Consider the following 21,000-nt stretch of genomic DNA (forward strand, 5'->3'; position numbering starts at 1 on the left):
GCTTTGGGGGAAAAAATTCAAGTCTTTTTCAATTTTATATTGAAGAATGAGGGCATTTGGTCTTTTTTCATGATTAATTTATTTATAAAGACAAAGGTCATAGGGGGCATTGCATCTGTTTGGAAGTTTAAGGGCCATCTGAAATATTATCAACACGAGGAGGGATATATAAAAAATTACGGTAAATTGATGCAATTTGTTGGTTCGTTGCATTTCACGAACCCAATGCTAACCGTACCATGAATTGGTTCGATTGGTAACCCAGATCCAACTAGGCCAGAAGTTCAACCCATCATGAAGATCTTCATAGGCTTAAAATTGGATAAAAGTGAAGAATATTGCCCGAATGAAACTCTTAAAGATTATATAATTTATTACTTTTAGTTATTAATAGTTTCATTTTTATTTTAATAAGTTGTTTAAGATCACATTCTAAATTTTTGATATATAATGTAATCTCTTTCTTTTATGGAGGACATTGATCATTCATCATTCAAGTTATACTACTTTAATTGCACTTTCTTTGAGCCAACTATCATTGAAAACATTTAAGTGTCCACTTGCGAGAGTAATAATAAAAGAGCCTTATCTCAAAGATTTGGGTTTGGCCAATGATTCATGTTTCTCCATTTCGCTCTATTCAAAGTTAGGGCTCCAACTTGGGCGGGCTGGCCTAAACTTAACCAGGGCTTAACCCGATTGATGGACGAGCTTGGATTGAGTTATATAGAAGATGAGTTGAGCCCGAGTTAGAATATCTCAACTTGACCTTAATTTGGATTGAGCTTGGGTTTAGGGTTCTAGCAACCTGACTCAACCTGAATCCGATACTATAAACTAATATATAAATATTTTCATATTAATTATATATTTTAATTTATTTTTAGAGTATTATTGTTTTAATTATTTTGTCCTATATATATTGTAGTAACTAAAGAATTATTTTTAATTTTCTTTCTATTTGAATCCATTGATATTTATGTTTATATATAATATGCATAGATTTCTTGAAGATGAAGAGTCATTTTATTAATGATATTGATATTAAATATTAAGAGTGAAGGAAAGCATTATTGGTATTTTTTTTAATTATTTTATGTTTTATTTAATCTTATTATTATGGATTGTAGACAATTCGATTTTATTAATGTGAGCATTGATTTAGTTTTTGTATGGGCTGTCTAAATATTATTTCAATGATGGATTTTATTTAACAATGCTTTTATTTTTTTAATATTGTATTCCTTGTTTAAAATATACAATTTATTTGTTGATCAAAATGAATCTAAGGTTGTTCAGTGAGCTCAACCTACCCAAAATAACCTAACTCAGACTAACCCGAGCTCAACCCAATTTTAGAAGCTCAAAATTGGGTTGAGCTTGGGTTAATGAACTCTGACCCAGTGGTTGGATTGAGTTGAGCACAGGTTGAGAGATCTACTATTTGGGTTGAACCTAGGTTTACCCTCCAACTTGCCCAGGTTGCAGCCCTATTCAAAGTTAATAATATCTCAATCACATTTGGCTCAAGCACACTTACGCTGTGTTTGGATTGAGGGAAGGGGAGGGAAGGGAAGAGAAAATTTGCAATTTTCTTTTCCTTTCTCCTGTTTGGATTGTTAAGTTAGGAGGGAAGAGAAGAAAAATGGAGGGAAGGGAAGGGAAAAATTGCCAAATTTTGTTCCCCCCGAAATCGGAGTGACGAGGAGGGAAGGGAAGAGAACAAAATTTTGTTTCCAAATTTGTCCTCAACATTTTCTTAATTTCCAAAGAAACATGATATTGGCACCCCAAATTTTACTAGTTACACCCTAAATTATAAAATACAATGAAACCTAGAGAATGAACGAAGAAGACGAAGAAGACGAAGAAGAAATCTAGAGAAGACGAAGAAGAAACCCTAGAGAAGGGACGAAGGCGGCGACCTCGACTAGGAGACGAACATGGTAAAACCAAACTAAAACAGAAATGTTGGATAAAACGCTGCGGTGAAAAGCACATTATCATCGAACATGGTAAAACCAGACTAAAACCTTTTTCTTCTGTTTCCAGGGCTCCTCGATCCACTATTCAAACTGCAGGAACCCTAGAAGAGATAATCAAATCAAGTTCATAGATCGTCTGAAAATAGGATTTGAACATATGGGTCGAGATTGACATATCTCAAAACCGTTCAAGAACTTTGTTTTTCTATGATCAAAATAGAAGAAAATGAAGAATAGATCAGTTCTGATTTAGTAGCTTTTTTACATTTAGGGCTAGAGATCTGCTCTGGGTTTCTTTATTAAAGGATTCTGTGTTCTTCTTTAACTGTTAATGCTGTTGATTTCGACATTTCAATTCGGTTTTTGTCATGGCTAGGCGTCATGGGTGGCAACTCCCTGCTCACACGTTTCAGGTACATCATTATTTACTGATTTTTTTTCTGATAATTTTTGGAAATTTTCGGTTTTTTTGTTGTTGAAGGATTTTGGTGTTCAATGGATTTATAGCGTTTTGTTGTTTATTGTTCAGTGATCCTTATTATCTTCTAAAAAATGGTTTTCGAATTTGGATTATGGAGATGTATCTCGTTTTCTTTATAGTGTTAGTTTATTGGATTGTCTTCTTCGTTTCTGAAAGTTCTGCCCCTGAAGAGTTTCTAAGAGAATTCTACAATGTGGGTTTTGTTATTAATATATATTTGTAGTTCACGAGATGTGGAAGTTTTGCTTGGTCTGAGTTTCTAAATTGTCTATATTTCTTCAATATTTTGAAGAGTTTCTAAGTGACTTGGCTGAGGGATTTGTGTGGTGCACTGTTCCCATGTAAGGTGTTACGCCTTTGTCATGGAATTAGTGGAATTTTTTAAAAACCTTGATCCATCAATTTTGTTTACATGTACACCTCATGTTGATGTGATTGCACATTTCATGGTAGTGGCTTCATTTCACTAAAAATGCTTAAGCCTCTATATAGTGAAGACACCTTGAATGGGAATGATTTGAGGCTGAGCTTCTGTAAGATGTGTGTCACCTGTTGGGTTTCAGAGTGCAAACACATCCTAGTTTTCCATTGAACCACTTCAATTGAATCAATATTTGTAATATCTTAGTTTATTCACTTCCATTGGGAATTGGAAATAAATATGTTGCAGTGGGAGATCAAATACCAGAGTAGAAGGATGTTATCTTGACTTCAAGATGTTAGGAAAATTTTGACCGAGCACCCTTTGGTAACAATGATGAGTCATAATGTTGAATCCCATATATGGTCTGTTACACATTATACAAAAGGTCTAGTATTTGGATTGGTTAGTGATGAGACTATCGTTGTTCTTCTCACCGGAGTTAATAATAATCTTAGTTTTACCTTACTTGTGGGGCAAGTAGGGGATCGAACCCAAGAGAAAGGAGGAATAGAGCTAAGCTAAGAAGATAAAATTCAAATTAACTAAAAGGAATTAAAACTGTTTTTCTTTGTATTTTTGAACTTATAAGAAGATGTAAAATTGCTAGAAAATAAACTAAAGTAAATGAAATTAAAACAAGTAAACTTATGAATTAAAACACCATTGGAGGTGGATCTACCTAAAACATGTTAATGAGCAATTTCTAGTCTCTAGCCTTTTTATAACTCAATCATAAGGGCTTGGTGTTAGCTCCTTAGATCGGAAAGTTTTGCAATTAAAATGAAATAAAGGAACAAAAACAAAGTAGAATTTCTTGAGAACTTCTTACTACAAATTATCTAATTTAAGCATACTTTATCTTGATCTAATCTAAGCATAAAGTATCTATATTAAGAATAAAATGTGCAAGAAACTTAAAGAGAATTCATAAGCATTTTAAATAAAAGAAAGGCATAAAATTAGAAATAACACAAGAACTTGCTCTAGGCTTTTCCACTCTCCAATGGAGGGGAACTTAGCCTAATGTCATTGCAAGAGAGGGAAGACAAGAGATGAAAGAACTTTTCTTCATTTCATGGAGAAAATTACAACTTCTTCTTCTTCTACTTCTTACAAGACTAGTTAACCAAAAGAAAATAACTAGAAAATGAAAATACAAAAAATAAGAGAATAGGCAAAGAGCCTTAGATTAAAGGAGTCTTGGATAAGAGAACCAAGATGGGACCCTTTCTCTAGAAATGAAGGCTCTATTTATAGAGAAAAATGTGTGTAGAAGAGTCTAAAAGTAGCCTCCACTTTTCTTTGCACAAAAAGACAAAAGAGGAGAATATGAGTTAAGGATTAGGGCATTCCAAAGTGTTAGGGCATTCCAAAGTGGGCCCAAATGCTTTTGCCTTGAGATTTTGATTCCAAATTGTTGATTTTCTGCACAAGAAACACACGTAATTAGATTTATCTAGTAAATGAATTTATTTATATATAATTAAGCCTAATTAACATGCAACGTGGTGGTTTGAGGCTTATCATGATTATTATCTTAATATAGAGAAATAGGTACAAAAATCAAGATAAATATCCAGAAAATGTGCGTATAATTGAGTGTTTGGAGACACTCATCACACCCCCAAACTTACCTTTTTCTAGTCCCTAGAAAATAAAACTGCCACTTTCGCAGGCACCTCGACTGCATTTAGCGAATGCAGCAAGCCCTTGAACCGCTAGGTTACCCCTAGTGGACGAGTTTGACTCGTGAGGGTTTGCAGAAAATATACCCACAAAATTTGAAAATAACTTTGAAGTAAAAATAGTCAAAATCAAAACTTATATTGAAAAACACAAGTCTTTTTTTTTTTTTTTTTGTCAATCAATTAGAAGTACTGCTTGGTATAGAGTCCCAACCCTTATTTCTCTACGACAAAATTTAGACTTAAATTGACCTTTGAGCGATAGTGATTCTAACTTAGAAATTTAAGAGATTCGATTTCCCAAAATGAGTTTCAACCTTCTAACTACTCAAGAATAACTGGAGTAACTTAGGGTTTAATTCTAAACTTAGCATCCTGTCTGGGGTAGTGAGAAGTGTGGATATTCACTTTAATACCTCTAAGGGGCTTTATCTGTGATATTCCAGTATACTCACATTTTTACACTTGATGGCTTTCACCCTACTAAAACTTTACATAAACTTTTGGATCTTTGACTTTTTCTCTTTTTTTTTTTTTTTTTATATTACTTCTTCACTATTTTTCTAAGAAAAGTAGGCAGCCCTTTTCAAGGTACCCAGTCTAATTCAATGGTTGCTGTACAAGGTGTATACAATCCAGTTCTGTTTTTCTTCTAATCAACCAACCAATTGAACAAGGAAGTCAAAGTTCATCAAACCTAGTTTTTCCTTAAACTCTAGGTAGAAAGAAGGTAACAAGCTCTTTTAATACAATCTAGACTCTTGGTAACCTTATTAGAAGTGACTATAAACCAAAAGATAACTTTGCTCTAATTTTTGCCTAAGAGAAACATAAATGGGGACTCCAGATCATAGCTTCCAATGAAAGACTGATTAAATATTTTCACTAAGTGCTTAAAAGATACAAGCTAAGACTTTGAGAAAAATACAACAAAGTTGCCAACCAAATATTTTTCAATTTTTTTTTTTTTTTTTGTATAAAAGAAGAAAATAATAAGTGGAAATCCAAATGGAAATCCAACCCATACACCCCCAAACTTAAACATTATATTGTCCTCAATATTTCAACAAATACATGCAAAGGTAAAATTGAAATTGACAAAATGAAATGAAGTGGGTTAGATAGCACCTGAGAAAGACCTTATAGTCCTGTTGATATTTAACACAATGTCCCTTGAAGTGCATGGATTGCCTCCCAGAAGCGCTAAGTTTAACGTCTTTAGCTAGACGAAAACATAGTTAATTTTGATAGACGGGATCATCGAGAAAAAGAACTTCCTCCTGCGGAACATACTCGAGAAACGGTTTGAGACGTTGGCCATTCACTTTGAAAGTGGATCCGTCCTTAGGATTAAGGACTTCAACAGCACCATGGGGGTAAACTGTTTGGATAATATATGGGCCAGTCCATCGAGACTTAAGTTTTCCAGGAAAAAGGTGGAGTCTATTATCATACAACAAAACTTTTTGATTAGGAATGAAATTCCTCCTAAGAATGTGCCTATCGTGAAAGAATTTGGTACGCTCTTTGTACCTTTTGGCACAATCATACGAGTCATTTCTAATCTCTTCTAACTCGTCTAGTTGTAACTTTCGCTTCTCACCGGCTTTATCAAAATCAAAGTTGAGGCGTTTGATCGCCCAATATGCACGATGTTCTAGTTCTACAGGGAGATGGCAGGCCTTGCCAAAAACTAACCGGTAGGGAGACATCCCTATGGGTGTCTTGAATGCAGTCCTATAGGCCCAGAGTGAATCACTCAATCTCAAAGACCAATCTTTCCTTGAAGGATTGACTGTTTTTTCTAAGATAGTCTTTATTTCCCTGTTAGAAATCTCCACTTGTCCACTTGTTTGTGGGTGGTAAGGTGTGGCAACCTTATGCGTTATGAGGTATTTCTTCATCAACGCAGCAAAGATCTTGTTGCAAAAATGCGAGCCACCATCACTTATGATAGCTCGCGGAGTACCAAATCTTGAAAAAATCGTCTCCTTGATGAATTTTATCACAACCTTGTGATCGTTAGTTCTACATGCCACAGCTTCGACCCATTTTGACACATAGTCAACGGCAACTAGGATGTATTGATAACCCTGGGAGATAGGAAAAGGTCCCATGAAGTCTATACCCCACACGTCAAAAATTTCGATGATCAGTATAGGATTTTGAGGCATTTCATTTCTCTTAGAGATTTTTCCTAATCTCTGACATCTATCACAAGATTTGCTAAACTCGTGGGCATCACGAAAAATACTAGGCCAGAAAAAACCGCATTGTAGGATTTTCATGGCGGTTTTCTTACCACTGAAGTGCCCTCCGCAGGCATGATTATGGCAAAACTCTAGGATACTGACTTGCTCACAGGTTGGAATACAACGTCTAATGATTTGATCAGGACAATACTTAAATAAGTATGGCTCATCCCAGAAATACCATTTTGTTTTTGACAGAAGACGAAGTTTCTCTTGACTAGTCATTTCGATTGGGAATTGACCTGTAACTAGGTAGTTGACAATGTCCGCATACCATGGAACATTGGCTTGAGAGATTTGCATAAGTTGCTCATCGGGAAAGGATTCAGAGATGGGTAAGGATTCCTCGGATGGCTTGTTAACTATCCTAGACAAGTGATCAGCTACGACATTTTCTGCCCCTTTTTTATCTCGGATCTCGAGATCAAACTCTTGTAGAAGTAGAATCCAACGGATTAACCTTGCTTTAGCATCTTTCTTTGATAGAAGGTACTTCAATGCTGCGTGGTCTGTGTAGATCACGACTTTAGATCCTATGAGGTAGGGGCGGAATTTTTCAATGGCATAGATCACTGCTAGCATTTCCTTCTCTGTTGTAGAGTAATTAAGTTGAGCATCGTTTAAGGTTTTACTAGCATATTGGATAACATGAGGTTGTTTTTCAATTCGCTGACCCAAAACAGCGCCTATTGCATAATCTGAAGCGTCGCACATAACTTCGAATGGAATGCTCCAGTTTGGAGGTTGAATAATGGGTGCCGAGGTTAACTCGGACTTGAGCTTGTTGAACGCAGAGAGACATGACTCTGAAAAGTCGAAAGGAACATCCTTTCCCAATAGCTCACATAAAGGCTTCGAGATTTTCCCGAAATCTTTAATGAATCTACGATAAAAACCCGCATGGCCTAGGAATGACCTAATTTCTTTGACCGTTCTAGGAGGTGGTAATTTTTCAATTAGACCTACCTTTGCCTTATCTACCTCAATCCCTTTAGAAGAAACAATGTGCCCTAGCACAATCCCCGATGTTACCATGAAATGGCATTTTTCCCAATTGAGGACTAGATTGACCTCTTTGCAACGTTGAAGGACCAAAGTCAAGTGATCGAGACATTCCTCAAAACTTGGTCCGAAAATTGAAAAATCGTCCATGAACACTTCGAGATATCTTTCTAGCATGTCGGAAAATATACTCATCATGCACCGTTGAAAAGTAGCGGGTGCATTGCATAATCCAAAAGGCATGCGACGATACGCGAAAGTTCCAAAGGGACAGGTGAACGTTGTTTTCTCTTGATCGATTGGAGCAACAGGTATCTGGTTGTACCCGGAATAACCATCTAAGAAGCAATAGTAAGAATGTCCTGCCAGACGCTCTAACATTTGATCAATGAAAGGTAAGGGAAAATGATCCTTAGGAGTCATCGAGTTGAGTTTCCTATAGTCAATACACACTCTCCATCCATTTTGGACTCGAGTGGGGATTAATTCATTGTCTTGGTTCACTACCACAGTGATACCAGATTTCTTAGGAACTACTTGTATAGGACTCACCCAACGACTGTCAGAGATAGGATAGATAATACCCGCATCTAGCAATTTCATCACTTCCATCCGAACCACGTCTTTCATGACAGGATTTAGTCGTCTCTGAGGTTCTAAGGAAGGTTTAGCAAAATCCTCTAAACGAATGTGGTGCATCACCACAGATGGACTAATTCCCTTGATGTCAGCTATGCTCCAACCAATAGCTTCTTGATGTTCCCTTAATACTCCTAACAACTTTCCCTCTTGGACTTCATTGAGGTGAGAGGAAATGATCACAGGCAAGGTTTGATTCTTGCCAAGAAATGCATATCTCAAGGTCTCTGGAAGAGACTTGAGTTCCAATTTTGGAGGCTCGACATGAGAAGGAACAAGATTGGATGTGCGTACAGGAAGACTTTCAGCTTTTGCGTGCCACCGCACAGAATCTAAGAGTGGAACGGATTCAAGCAAAGCATTGACTTCGCTTATAGACTCTTCTACGTCCAAGTCAAGGCCAAAGTGAGCCAAACATTTCGTTAGGGGATCAGAGTACCCTAATTCTTGATACGTTTGATTGACTAGCGTATCTATCATGTTCACTTCCTCCATACCATCATCTACATCAATTCCTTGGAAATTGTGGAAGACGTTCAGTTTCACTTTCATATCCCCAAATGCTAAAGTCATAATTCCGTTTCTACAACGAATGACTGCGTCAGACGTGGCTAAGAATGGACGTCCTAAGATGATAGGAATATGACTGTTCGAATTGATGACTGGCTCTGTGTCTAAGACAACAAAGTCAACAGGAAAATAGAAATCTTTGACTTTAACTATCACGTCCTCAACTATACCCTTTGGAATTTTTATGGACCTATCAGCTAGACTCAACGTGATATCTGTGGGTTTCAAAACCCCCAAACCTAATTGTTTATAAACCGATATGGTAAAAGGTTCACACTGGCCCCTAAGTCTAAGAGACATTTTTCGACCACTTGATTTCCAATATGAATAGAAATTGTCGGACATCCAGGATCCTTAAATTTTGGTGCAATCGTTTGTTGGATGAGTGACGAAGCTTGGGCTGCCATAATAGCTTCCCGAGGAAATGGTGTTTTCCTTTTAGCTGTGGTCAAATCCTTTAAGAATTTCGCATAAGAAGGTATCTGCTTAATGGCATCTAGGAATGGGATATTGATATGCACATTTTGGAAGACTTCTAAGACACCCTCAAACTGCTTACCTTTTTTAGAATCTCTAAGGCGATGGGGAAATGGAGCTTTTGGAATTGGCAAAATGATAGGAGGATTTTCCAAATCTTTCTTCTTCTCTGTTGGAGACTCTATGGCTTCTTTTTGAACTTTGTCCTTTTCTAAGACCTTTCCTCCCGTGTCAATAGGTTGGACCTTGTTGTCCACCTTCTTTCCCGAACGCAAGGTGTGGATAGCCTGGACTGAGTCTTGTGGAGCTCCAGAATGGCTTCCTACTTCGTATTGACCTTTTGATCCGTTTGGAATCAAAGGTTGACCTCTAGGGTTAGGGATAGTTTGACTAGGAAATTGACCTTTCTCTCTCCCACTCAAGGAAAGAGCTAACTGCCCCAACTGAACTTCCATCTTAGCTATGGATTGCGCAGTGACCTGGTTAATCTGAGTTTGATTTTGATGGGTTTGCTGTTGAGTTTGGATGAACTGCTGTTGCTGCCTCATCAACTCGGCAATCATAGATTCTAAAGACGACTGTTGTTGGGCAGGCTGCTGGTAATTGGTCATGGGATCTGGTATGATGGCTCTGCAATCGGTAGATTGTTGGGGTTGATAAGGGACTTGAGGAACAATAGCTTGGTTTGTGGAAGAACCAGATTGCCTAGGAAAACTCCTATTGTAACCTGATGGACCACTAGATTGAATAGGTTCATTCTGTCTGTATGAGAAATTAGGATGGAACCTATTATCTAGGTGATACGTTTGGCTAAAAGAGTTTGTAGTTGGCTTCCTAAAAGTACTATAGCCATTAATCGCATTTGCTTGTTCAGCTTTGATTTGAGGCAAGGTGGGACAACACTCGACCAAATGGTCGTTGCCGTCGCATATGACACACAAAGAACTCGGTTCGACAGTCACTTGCGAAATTGTTCGAGGGTCTAGGTGAGGTTTGGATGCTGAGATGGCAAAGGCATCTAACTTCTTCGTGAGATTATTCATCCCACTTACTAGACTACACATGACATTTTTGAGATCAGGGTCTGCCTTCATCTCATACATGCCTGTCTTTCTAACCGGATCGTCTCTATCAAATTCTTCTTGGTTAGTGCTCCAATTTTGAGCACTCTCAGCTAACTCTACGAGGAAATCATACGCTTGGTTGGGAGTCTGGTTCATGAACTGACCCTTATGCATTGACTCAACTAAGGTACGTTGATTCATTGTTAATCCTCTATAAAAACTTTGCACCAACTGTGCTTTGTCAATGCCATGGTGTGGGCATTTGACCAATAAATCATTGAATCTTTCCCAAGTTTGGGAAAATTCATCATCAGGACGGGCTCTAAAATTTCTAATAGAGTCCTTCATTTTCTCAGTTTTGGCCACGGGGTAGAATTTGGCCATAAATTTCTTGGATAGAACATCCCAGGTAGATATGGAATTGGGTGTTAGGGAGTTCAACCACGTAGCTGCGTGGTCTTCCAAGGATAACGGGAACAGAATAAGCTTGATACTCTCCTCATCTAGATTCTGATTTCTAAAAGTTTGACATATAGTCAAGAATCGATTAAGATGGGTGTAAGGTTGTTCACGCTCTAAACCGTGGAACTTAGGGAGCATATTGATGGTGGCAGCCCTAATTTCAAACTGAGGTGCATTGTTCAATGGTAAAACAATGCATGTGGGAGGAGATGCGGAAGCTGGAGCGAAGAGCTCATTGAGAGTTCGCTCTCGATCACCCATCATAACTACTGATGGTGTTTTGCGTATCCTACTGATGGTACGTTCGATCTCAGGATCAAATGGTTCTAACACGTTATTTTGTGAACGTCTACTAAGCATACAAATCACACAGTCGATCAAACAATCACGAAAAGAAAAGACTGGACCTAGATAGGTTGCCTAAAGCTAGACAGCTCCTAACTGGGTAGAAATAGCGCAACTAGCCTTCCAACTCGGTTCTATGAAATCAAGTTTGAATCATTCGGATCTCCAGATCGGAGGAGGCGCATAATGCATAAGCAAGAGCACGCTTAAATACCTTCCTTTCTTGAATAGACTGAGTCTATCCCCTCAAAGGGCAAGATCTTACTAGATACAAAAATGACCAAGAAGCGCAATTGGCACAACTTGAAGTGGAATTTCTCCTATTGAGCTCGTGGGCCCTATAGTCAAGTCTAATTGATTTTAATTAATTTGATTGGATGACTAGTGAATTGATTATCCTAATTAGAGCAAGGAATTGGTAATGACTTCCAATCCTTATCTTATCATGCCATCCCTAGGAGAGGGGTGCTCTTTACTACTTAATTAACTATTCCAAGTGTGTGCAAATTGGAAAAATAACATACAAAGGCAAGGAGTAACCCACTAGCAAAGAGAGGCGTGGGTGTTTCGGGATTACCTCCCGTGCTAGACGGGGTGAAGACGGTTTGAGTCGACTTAGGCCACCAACTCCAATTTTGGTGTGCGAACTTAAGGAGCCGTGACGGTATTGTCCACCCGTCGTCCTTCCTTAGTCTATTACAATCCAAGCCTTCTTGGATAATTAATAAAAATTACAAGAAATCCTATACAAGAGTTTCTAAAATAGAAAAATAAACCTAACTAAAGATTAAAGGAAATTGAAAGAAAAGAAGAAAAAAGAAAAAAAAATGTTCACCTACAAGAAGCAAAACAGAAATGTTAGCAGAAATGATAGTAAATGGACTCAAAAACAGAATCTGACTTACCGCTATCTTGCTGACTTTGTCACATTTTATAGAAAATTTCGTTCTACCCCAAATCGATATATACTAATAGATAATCGGAGATCGGAGTAGAAAGTTACAGTTAGTTTAAGTTCTGCTGTCAAGGGTGAAAAAGAAAACGAAAATGACTTTTTTTTTTTTTCAATGTTTTTTTCTTCTTTCTTCTCTCTTAAAATCTCAAGAACACTTGAACTTATAGAAAGAAACCAAAAGAAAAAAAGTAAAATAAAATAAAAATGAAAAAAAAAAAAATTTTAAATCAAAACTTACCACTACTACCTTTTGTAGACACCCCATTTTTGCATCCGCCTGATTAATCAAGTCGTCAACCCGATCGCAAAGGTTCCCAATGATGGATGTCTATTCCAATGCTTTATTTTGTTACCAGATATGTTTCAGAAATCCGGATGAGGTATCTCGAACTGACAAAACTTAGAAACCACGCTACGCTAGGAAAATACGACCCCAGAAACATAGAAATCATCATCTTGCAAATCAAAAAGAAGCTTCACGATAAAAATCACTAAAAATGATTAAATTACCAAAATACCCCTAACCTCAAAACAACCTTAGAGCCTACATTACGCTTAGGAAAATCCGTTCAAACACATAAAACAACAAATCGAAACCAAGTAAACCACTTCGCCAATTTTCACAAAATTTGACAAAATTACGAAAATACCCCTCATAAAGTTCACGATCATTTCATATAAAAAACTTCATAAATGACAAAAACCAACATTCCCATTGAATTCCTTACGAAAAACTGATTCCAAAACATCTTGGAACATTGAAAAACGACTTAAAACGTAAAAAATCCTCTCCGAGGGCAAAACGGTAATTTCACAATTTTCATAATTAAAAAATTCGAAATTAATAAATAAAACATTAAATAATTAAAGTGAAACATTAATGAAATTAATTTAAAAAGTTGAACCTAAAAAATCGATTAATTGGACTCTCAGGCAAAATTGTTGAGGGTTCGTGGGATATTTCTTTAAGGACCCCTCCATTTGGGGGTTCAAAGAATTAAAGATATAATAGAAGGGGGTTCTCCAAAAATTAAAAGTAAATCAAGCAAGACTGAAGTCAAGGTATTAAAGTCAATCAAATGAGACTGAAGTCAAAATTAAAGTCAATCAAGCAAGACTGAAGTCAAGGTACTAATCGAGTCAATCTCATAAGACTAAGGTCAAAACCCTAAATCAAAACCCTAATCTAAACTAATCAAGTCAATCTCATAAGACTAAGGTCAAAACCCTAAATCCAAACCCTAATCTAAAACTAATCAAGTCAATCTCATAAGACTAAAGTCAAAACCCTAAAACCCTAAAGACTAAGTCAAAACCCTAATTGAAACCCTAATCAAACCCTAAATGCTTCTAAAAACTTTATAAATAGGAGCCTCCACACCCTATTTTCGTATCAAAGAAAAAACCCTAGAAAAAGTAGGTGAAGAAGCCTCCATAGCCTCCCCAAAACCCTAATTTTGGAGCCCCAACTCCTTCCCTAACACCCCTACTCCGATTTTAGCCTAAAAAACACCCAAAAACCTCTCAAAAACATCCCAAAAATTCACAACAAATTCGAAGCATCCAGATCCAAGAAGGAGATACCTTACCTCGGATATCAGAAATCAGATCCGGAGATAGAATGAAGTAAGGAATACGGTACAAGGAGCCATTTTCACCAGATCTGAGGGAATAATACTTTTGCAGATCAAAGGTAAGTTAATTTTTATTTTTTTTAATCTAGGTTTATCATTAGCGATGTAGATCTATTTGGGATAAGTAGAGACCGGCATTGGCCGGGCGGGGTTGGTGCCTAACACCTTCCAACCCCGTAACATGATCCCCGGATTCAGATTTCTATAGTAGATTAGTTCTTTTTTATCCATTTAAGGGTCAATTTGGTTCCTAGACCGTAATAACTAGGTGGCGACTCCCAAACCTCAAGGGTCAAAAGCGGATCCGCACACCCCGCGGATCGAGGGCGCTTTCACCTTTACCTTTCCCCGGCAGCGGCGCCAAAATTCTGATGAGACTATCGTTGTTCTTCTCACCGGAGTTAATAATAATCTTAGTTTTACCTTACTTGTGGGGCAAGTAGGGGATCGAACCCAAGAGAAAGGAGGAATAGAGCTAAGCTAAGAAGATAAAATTCAAATTAACTAAAAGGAATTAAAACTGTTTTTCTTTGTATTTTTGAACTTATAAGAAGATGTAAAATTGCTAGAAAATAAACTAAAGTAAATGAAATTAAAAACAAGTAAACTTATGAATTAAAACACCATTGGAGGTGGATCTACCTAAAACATGTTAATGAGCAATTTCTAATCTCTAGCCTTTTTATAACTCAATCATAAGGGCTTGGTGTTAGCTCCTTAGATCGGAAAGTTTTGCAATTAAAATGAAATAAAGGAACAAAAACAAAGTAGAATTTCTTGAGAACTTCTTACTACAAATTATCTAATTTAAGCATACTTTATCTTGATCTAATCTAAGCATAAAGTATCTATATTAAGAATAAAATGTGCAAGAAACTTAAAGAGAATTCATAAGCATTTTAAATAAAAGAAAGGCATAAAATTAGAAATAACACAAGAACTTGCTCTAGGCTTTTCCACTCTCCAATGGAGGGGAACTTAGCCTAATGTCATTGCAAGAGAGGGAAGACAAGAGATGAAAGAACTTTTCTTCATTTCATGGAGAAAATTACAACTTCTTCTTCTTCTACTTCTTACAAGACTAGTTAACCAAAAGAAAATAACTAGAAAATGAAAATATAAAAAATAAGAGAATAGGCAAAAAGCCTTAGATTAAAGGAGTCTTGGATAAGAGAACCAAGATGGGACCCTTTCTCTAGAAATGAAGGCTCTATTTATAGAGAAAAATGTGTGTAGAAGAGTCTAAAAGTAGCCTCCACTTTTCTTTGCACAAAAAGACAAAAGAGGAGAATATGAGTTAAGGATTAGGGCATTCCAAAGTGTTAGGGCATTCCAAAGTGGGCCCAAATGCTTTTGCCTTGAGATTTTGATTCCAAATTGTTGATTTTCTGCACAAGAAACACACGTAATTAGATTTATCTAGTAAATGAATTTATTTATATATAATTAAGCCTAATTAACATGCAACGTGGTGGTTTGAGGCTTATCATGATTATTATCTTAATATAGAGAAATAGGTACAAAAATCAAGATAAATATCCAGAAAATGTGCGTATAATTGAGTGTTTGGAGACACTCATCAGTTAGTGAATAGAAAATGGTTTGCATCACCCTCTTGAATAGCTAGATATTTGTTTGTTTTATCAACTCTAGACCTACTTGGGTCAGTAGCAAGATAAGGTTCGTGTCTAGGAGTTAAAGAATGGGTCGTTTAAAATATACAGATTTTGACTCCTTTTTATTAGATTATTAACCACCATGGTGCTTACTACCTATACTTCTATTGCAAGTTGCAACACAACAAAAAAACTTCTTACTAGAGATCTTTAAGATCAGTACCATGATTCATTCGGTTTTTTTTTTTAGTAAATTTTTTTATTAGAGTAAGATGATTCATTCTTATTGATAAGATGCACATTCCATTGTAGTTATGGTATCCTGGGTAGCAAGTTTAAAACTCTATTGTTCTAGGAATTAGGAAATAAGCAGTCCTTGATTGCATTATCATTTCTTGTTCAAACAAGATCTGGATTGGATTTAAATGGATTAATTTATCAACAACCCTTCTTTTTCATTTTCTTACTTTTCCTTTTTTCTATAGATTTGATATTTATGGATTATCTTTCAATTCAAAAAAATTTACCAATCTTTTCATTCATTCTATTGGTTAAGAGACTCAATGTATGGTATTATATTAAATAGTTTCAGGGTTTCTATGCCATGGATTGCTTGATGGTTTAGGAACCCCCAAAACCATTGCCGAGAGCTATTGGGTGCTCTCCTGTGCTTTAATTGCTTTGTGAAACCTGCTTCATTCTTATCTTTCTTGATTGCAGGTTGTGGATATAACTGTGTTTTTCTTGCTAGCTATTGCATTCTACTCCTTTTTTGCACCATTCCTGGGACATGTCATTTATGAATATGTGGCTATGGGTGTCTATACTTTCTTGGTAAGTACAATTATTTCTGGGTGAGGGCAGTAGAATAGTTCAAGTAGTGCATTTTGAGGTTTGAGTCTCCCTTCCCACAACTTGATCCAATACTCCTGTTTGTGGTGGCTGGGCATATCTGCAGGGATTAGTCCCACTTATCGATGATATATTCAGTTAGTGTATGCATCTTGAAATGGGAGGATTCTCTTGACATATACACTTTGCTGTGTGGTGGGAGATTTGGAAGGAGAGAAACCAATGAATGTTTGTGAGCGAGGATGATGTGGATGATTATGTCTTAAAAACTAAGGCCTTGCTATATAGTTGGTCAAAGCTTTTCCATGTGTACAGGGTTGTCTTCTTCAATTAATGTATATAGATGAAAGACTTTGATTAAGGGAGGAGGATAGGGTGACATTGTTGGACCTCCTTGTTATAGGTGGTTGAGATGTCACCTCTAGCTCTCTCGCATGTTCTACCCGTCTACGTTAAACTTCCTCTTAGCCTTAATGAGTTCAAATTTTGTAATGCTCACATTTTAATTAAATTCAACTTTTCAGGCCAAGAACAATTCTGCCACAGAAGGGCCAAGTACCCTGAAATCTCCAGTCATTGATGCCAAAGTACTTCCTAATGATGATGATGAACTAGACATGGATGAGTTAAATGAGCTGGAAGCAAGCCTGTTTTAATGTAGCCAACAATTCTATCGAAGAGGAAATCATTTGCATGTCCAGAATTTTTTTTTTTTTTTTTGGGTTCTCAAGTGACCTTTTTGATGTATTGATTGTCGATTCAATAGGTGGTTAAGAACTTAGTTTTGATACAAGAGTTTCCGTATTTAAAAATTAAAATGTTATGTGTGAATGAAAACATTGTTATTGGTTCACTCAAGTGTCTAGAATTGAATGGAAATTAATAGATTTTTTCTATTAAGTTAATTTTCAAGTCTGCCTATTTTTTGAAAAATACTTATTATATGTGTCCTTGAAAAATGTTTCTTGTGTTAATAAAAGTGTAGCAAGAAGACATGGTTCCTCATTAGCTAAACATAATGTTGTCCTTGGACTCACCTTGTGGCATAAAAATAAAACAAAAACATGATCCAGTGCTTCGATGATGTAGAGGATGAAATTCCATGAGCTTTCATAAATTAAATATTTTAAAAAAATTATTTTTCATTTTAAATTTAAATTTAGGAGTACCGTGGAGGTTCGGTGGTCATAAGATCCAATTTCTTTCTTTTTTATTTTATCTGAGTTTTTCCAAGAAATATAGAGGTGTCAGATTGCCAATGTGGTAATCCAGTTTTGCAAAACAACCCTTAGGAAAGCTTAAAATCTTATTAAGCTAAGTAAGGAAAATGTTTTTCATAACATTAAGCTGTCCAAATCATGGGTCATACATGGAAAATTTTGCGTGTCCTTAAAGCATTTAATCCTAACCTCAAATCAATTAATTTTGTTCGAGTGGCTAGAAATGCATGGAAGGAGGTCGTAATCCAAAAAAAATACATGGAAGGAGTTATTCTATTTTAAGGAAAATTATTTAGGGTGTGTTTGATTAACAAAATACTTATATTAGAGAGATTCTATTGCCACACCACCTTTTGCTTAGGATGTTCTTAGTAAAAGTGGGTGTGACAATAGAAACTCTCATTTATACGCATTCAAATGAAAGGTACCCCTCAAGTTAATCTTGAATGTTTGGTTGTTTATATTTTGTATCATTATACAAGAAGAATTTTGTTTTTTAGATTATGAAGGGTATAATAGTCATTTGACAATAATAATTTCTCTTCTCTTCTCTTATGAATCCTAACCAAACAGGAGAAACATGATTTTTTCTCTTCTCTTCTCTTTCAATCCAAACAGGGTGAAGAGAAACTTCCCTTCTCTTCCCTTCCCTTCCCTTCCCTTCCCTTAATGAGTTTCTCTTCCCTCTCCTTCCCTCAATCCAAACACAGCGTTAAGGAATTGCTAACTAAACAATCTTGATGTCCTAGCCCTCATAATTTTAAAACCATTTTGATCAGACCTCCTTCGTACACAATTATATCTATAAAGAAAAAAAAAATTTGTTGCAATAGTCCACTTATATTTTTCAAAAAACTAATTAATTGATCAAACTTTTTTACACTATAAACAATTGAAATCCTAAGTATAAATTTTTTTGTATATCATTTATTAATTCTAAATTAGATTAAAAATAAGCATTTCATTAGCATGTGAACACATAATTACCAATTTTTTTAATCAAATGTATTACACAGATGATAATTAGCTTCTTATTTTAAAAATTGGGAATTTTAGCAAATAATTCCATGAGTTTGTATTTTGAGCAATTAAGGATGTTTTGAAAACAATAGAAAAAATCAGGCAATTTGCTATAATAAACACTTTTACTTTATAAAAATGCCCATTGTCTTTGATGAACCTATTTGCTCCTCTCTCTCTCTCTCTCTTTATATATATATATGTGTGTGTGTGTGTGTATGTGTCACACATTTTTTTTTTCCAATAATACCGTTAATCATTTTATCTTTTAGTAAAAAAGATAAGGGTGTATTGATTTTTTATATAATAAATGTTTGCTTACATAATAAATGATATGAGTATTTATGTATTTTAAATTAAATATATATGTATATATTTTTAGTAAATGCTTTGGCAATCAATGTCAACATAATAAATGTATTTATTAATGACATAATAAATGTATTTATTATGTAAAAGACTAATATGCTCTTATCTTTTTTATTAAAAGACAAAATTAGAAGGGGTATTATTGAAAAAAAAAAGTGTTAGACAATGCTAACTTCCTCATAAAGTCTTGGACGTTAGCATTCCCCATATATATATATATATATATATGGATTAGGATCCGTATACACATAAAACTACTCATTAAGCTACAACGTGTTTTGTCTTATATGGGTAAAAATGTTTGGAATGGGCTGATTTTTTGTGAGAATGATCTCTATGGTGAGGAGATCATCCTTGCTAAAAATCAGCTCATTATGAAACTTCTAGCCCCATGTTTACAAGTTGAAAAATTTTAGACCGTCCAATTTTTGTAAATCACTTTTGATGGGGTTAGAAGTTTTGGAATGAAATGATTTTTTGCAAGGATGATCCCCTCACCATGGAGATCATTCTCACAAAAAATCAGCCCATTTCAAACCTTTTTAACCATATAAGACAAAAACGATGTAACTTTATGAGTAGCTTTATGTGTCTACGGAACCCCACCCTATATATATATATATATATGGGTCGCGTTCCGTATACACTCATCACTACTCATATCTCCACAACTGAGCTCATCCGTTAGATCATGCTTGATCTAACGGTTGAAATCTATTTTTCGTTTAAGTTATAAATATATATGTTTTTATTCCACTCTCCTTTAAAAATAGTCTATTTAGTTTCACATCCCTCAATCCCTTAAAATCCAAAACAAAATAGAGACTATGTCTCTAATTAAAAAAAAAACAAAAAAAAGAAATCAAATCTGAACTTATGTATACTTGAGAAATCAACTCAATCCTCTTGGCCTCTCCCCTCTCAACTCAATCCTCTCTCTCGCCATTAATAGTGTAGTGAAATTTTTGGAAAAGATCACGATGAACATCGAATCTAAAAGTTGTTTAAGGTTTGATCTTAAGATCCCCCCCCCCCCCGCGTCTATCGATTCCTTCTCTTCTTTAGATTTGGCTAGAGCTTCATAGCGTCTATGATTTGTAGAGGCTTGACAAAATTCACCATTAATGTGGATTGAACCCACGTATACTTGAGAAATCAGATCTGAACCGTCATTAATGGTGGACTAAACCCATTTATAGAATGAGTTTTATTTTCTTTTTTGCTTTTCAAAGTAAACCTATATTTTTACAACTTTATGTTTTTCGCTTTTACCCCCTTAACCCCAAAGATGATGCATGTGTTGTAGGCATGGGCGAACTCTATCTCCTCTTTAACCCACTTTATTATTTATTATATTTTATCTCTTAACCTCAAATTTTTTTAATAATATTCCTACAATTTTATTTTTTTTGCTTTTATCCCCCTTAACCCTATAGATATGTGGTCTCTCCCAAATAGGATTGAGTCTTCATCTACGCGAGTTTAAGAGTCACCACCATTCAAAGAGTTTGGGTGTGAAGAGACAACACAAAAGAGTTTTGAAATTCTTTTTTTTTGTTACTCATTTTGACTCACATATCCAAAAAATAAGAGGAATGTTTATTTAAAAAACTAGGTAAGGAGGTCGGTTGAGGGATAAAGGAGGTGTTAGGTACCTTGTCCCACCTATCAAATGATAGTTTTCATAGATTGACCAGGAGTGAAGTAGAAAACAAGTTTTTGATGTTGAGAAGACAGAGGGGATTATAAATAAATTAAAAGGAAAATCATTTATAGTTTTATTTTGTAAAATGAGGATATAAAGGTAATACGCAAGCCTAAATTAGAAGCGGGTGTTTGTTGGATTTTTTTTGGAGCTTAGGACTTAAGTGAAAATCCACATGGATCTCATTCTCTTGGGTCCCTAAGCTCTTTTAGATACTTATGTGCTCACTTGAAAGTCTTTTTT

General features: G+C 35.6%; 1 protein-coding gene across 3 annotated transcripts; it reads left to right on the plus strand.

Annotated features, from left to right (window-relative positions):
* Positions 1-1,542: 1,542 nt before the first annotated feature.
* On the plus strand, positions 1,543-18,320 carry LOC147410558 (protein S-acyltransferase 21-like). Of its 3 annotated transcripts, XM_086436774.1 has the most exons (4): positions 1,840-1,946; positions 2,053-2,398; positions 16,312-16,425; positions 16,968-18,320. In XM_086436774.1, exons 2-4 carry the CDS (start codon positions 2,354-2,356, stop codon positions 17,097-17,099), a joined length of 291 nt encoding a protein of 96 aa, XP_086292900.1. In that variant the 5' UTR covers positions 1,840-1,946; positions 2,053-2,353; the 3' UTR covers positions 17,100-18,320. The 3 variants fall into 3 exon arrangements, 1 of the variants encoding a protein (XP_086292900.1); XR_015176938.1 differs by having other exon boundaries at positions 1,831-2,398; positions 16,550-18,320; XR_015176939.1 differs by lacking the exon at positions 16,312-16,425 and having other exon boundaries at positions 1,543-2,398.
* The last annotated feature ends 2,680 nt before the right edge of the window (positions 18,321-21,000 follow it).

The sequence above is a fragment of the Akebia trifoliata genome, chromosome 1 (assembly GCF_017979445.1).
Source record: "Akebia trifoliata isolate Shusen 1 chromosome 1, ASM1797944v1, whole genome shotgun sequence".
NCBI lineage: Eukaryota > Viridiplantae > Streptophyta > Magnoliopsida > Ranunculales > Lardizabalaceae > Akebia > Akebia trifoliata.

Coding starts and splice junctions, on each gene's coding strand:
- LOC147410558 (XM_086436774.1), top strand. CDS start 2,354: ATGGCTAGGCGTCATGGGTGGCAACTCCCTGCTCACACGTTTCAG. Junction 2,399..16,311: donor TCCCTGCTCACACGTTTCAG/GTACATCATTAT, acceptor TCTTGATTGCAG/GTTGTGGATATAACTGTGTT. Junction 16,426..16,967: donor TGGGTGTCTATACTTTCTTG/GTAAGTACAATT, acceptor TCAACTTTTCAG/GCCAAGAACAATTCTGCCAC.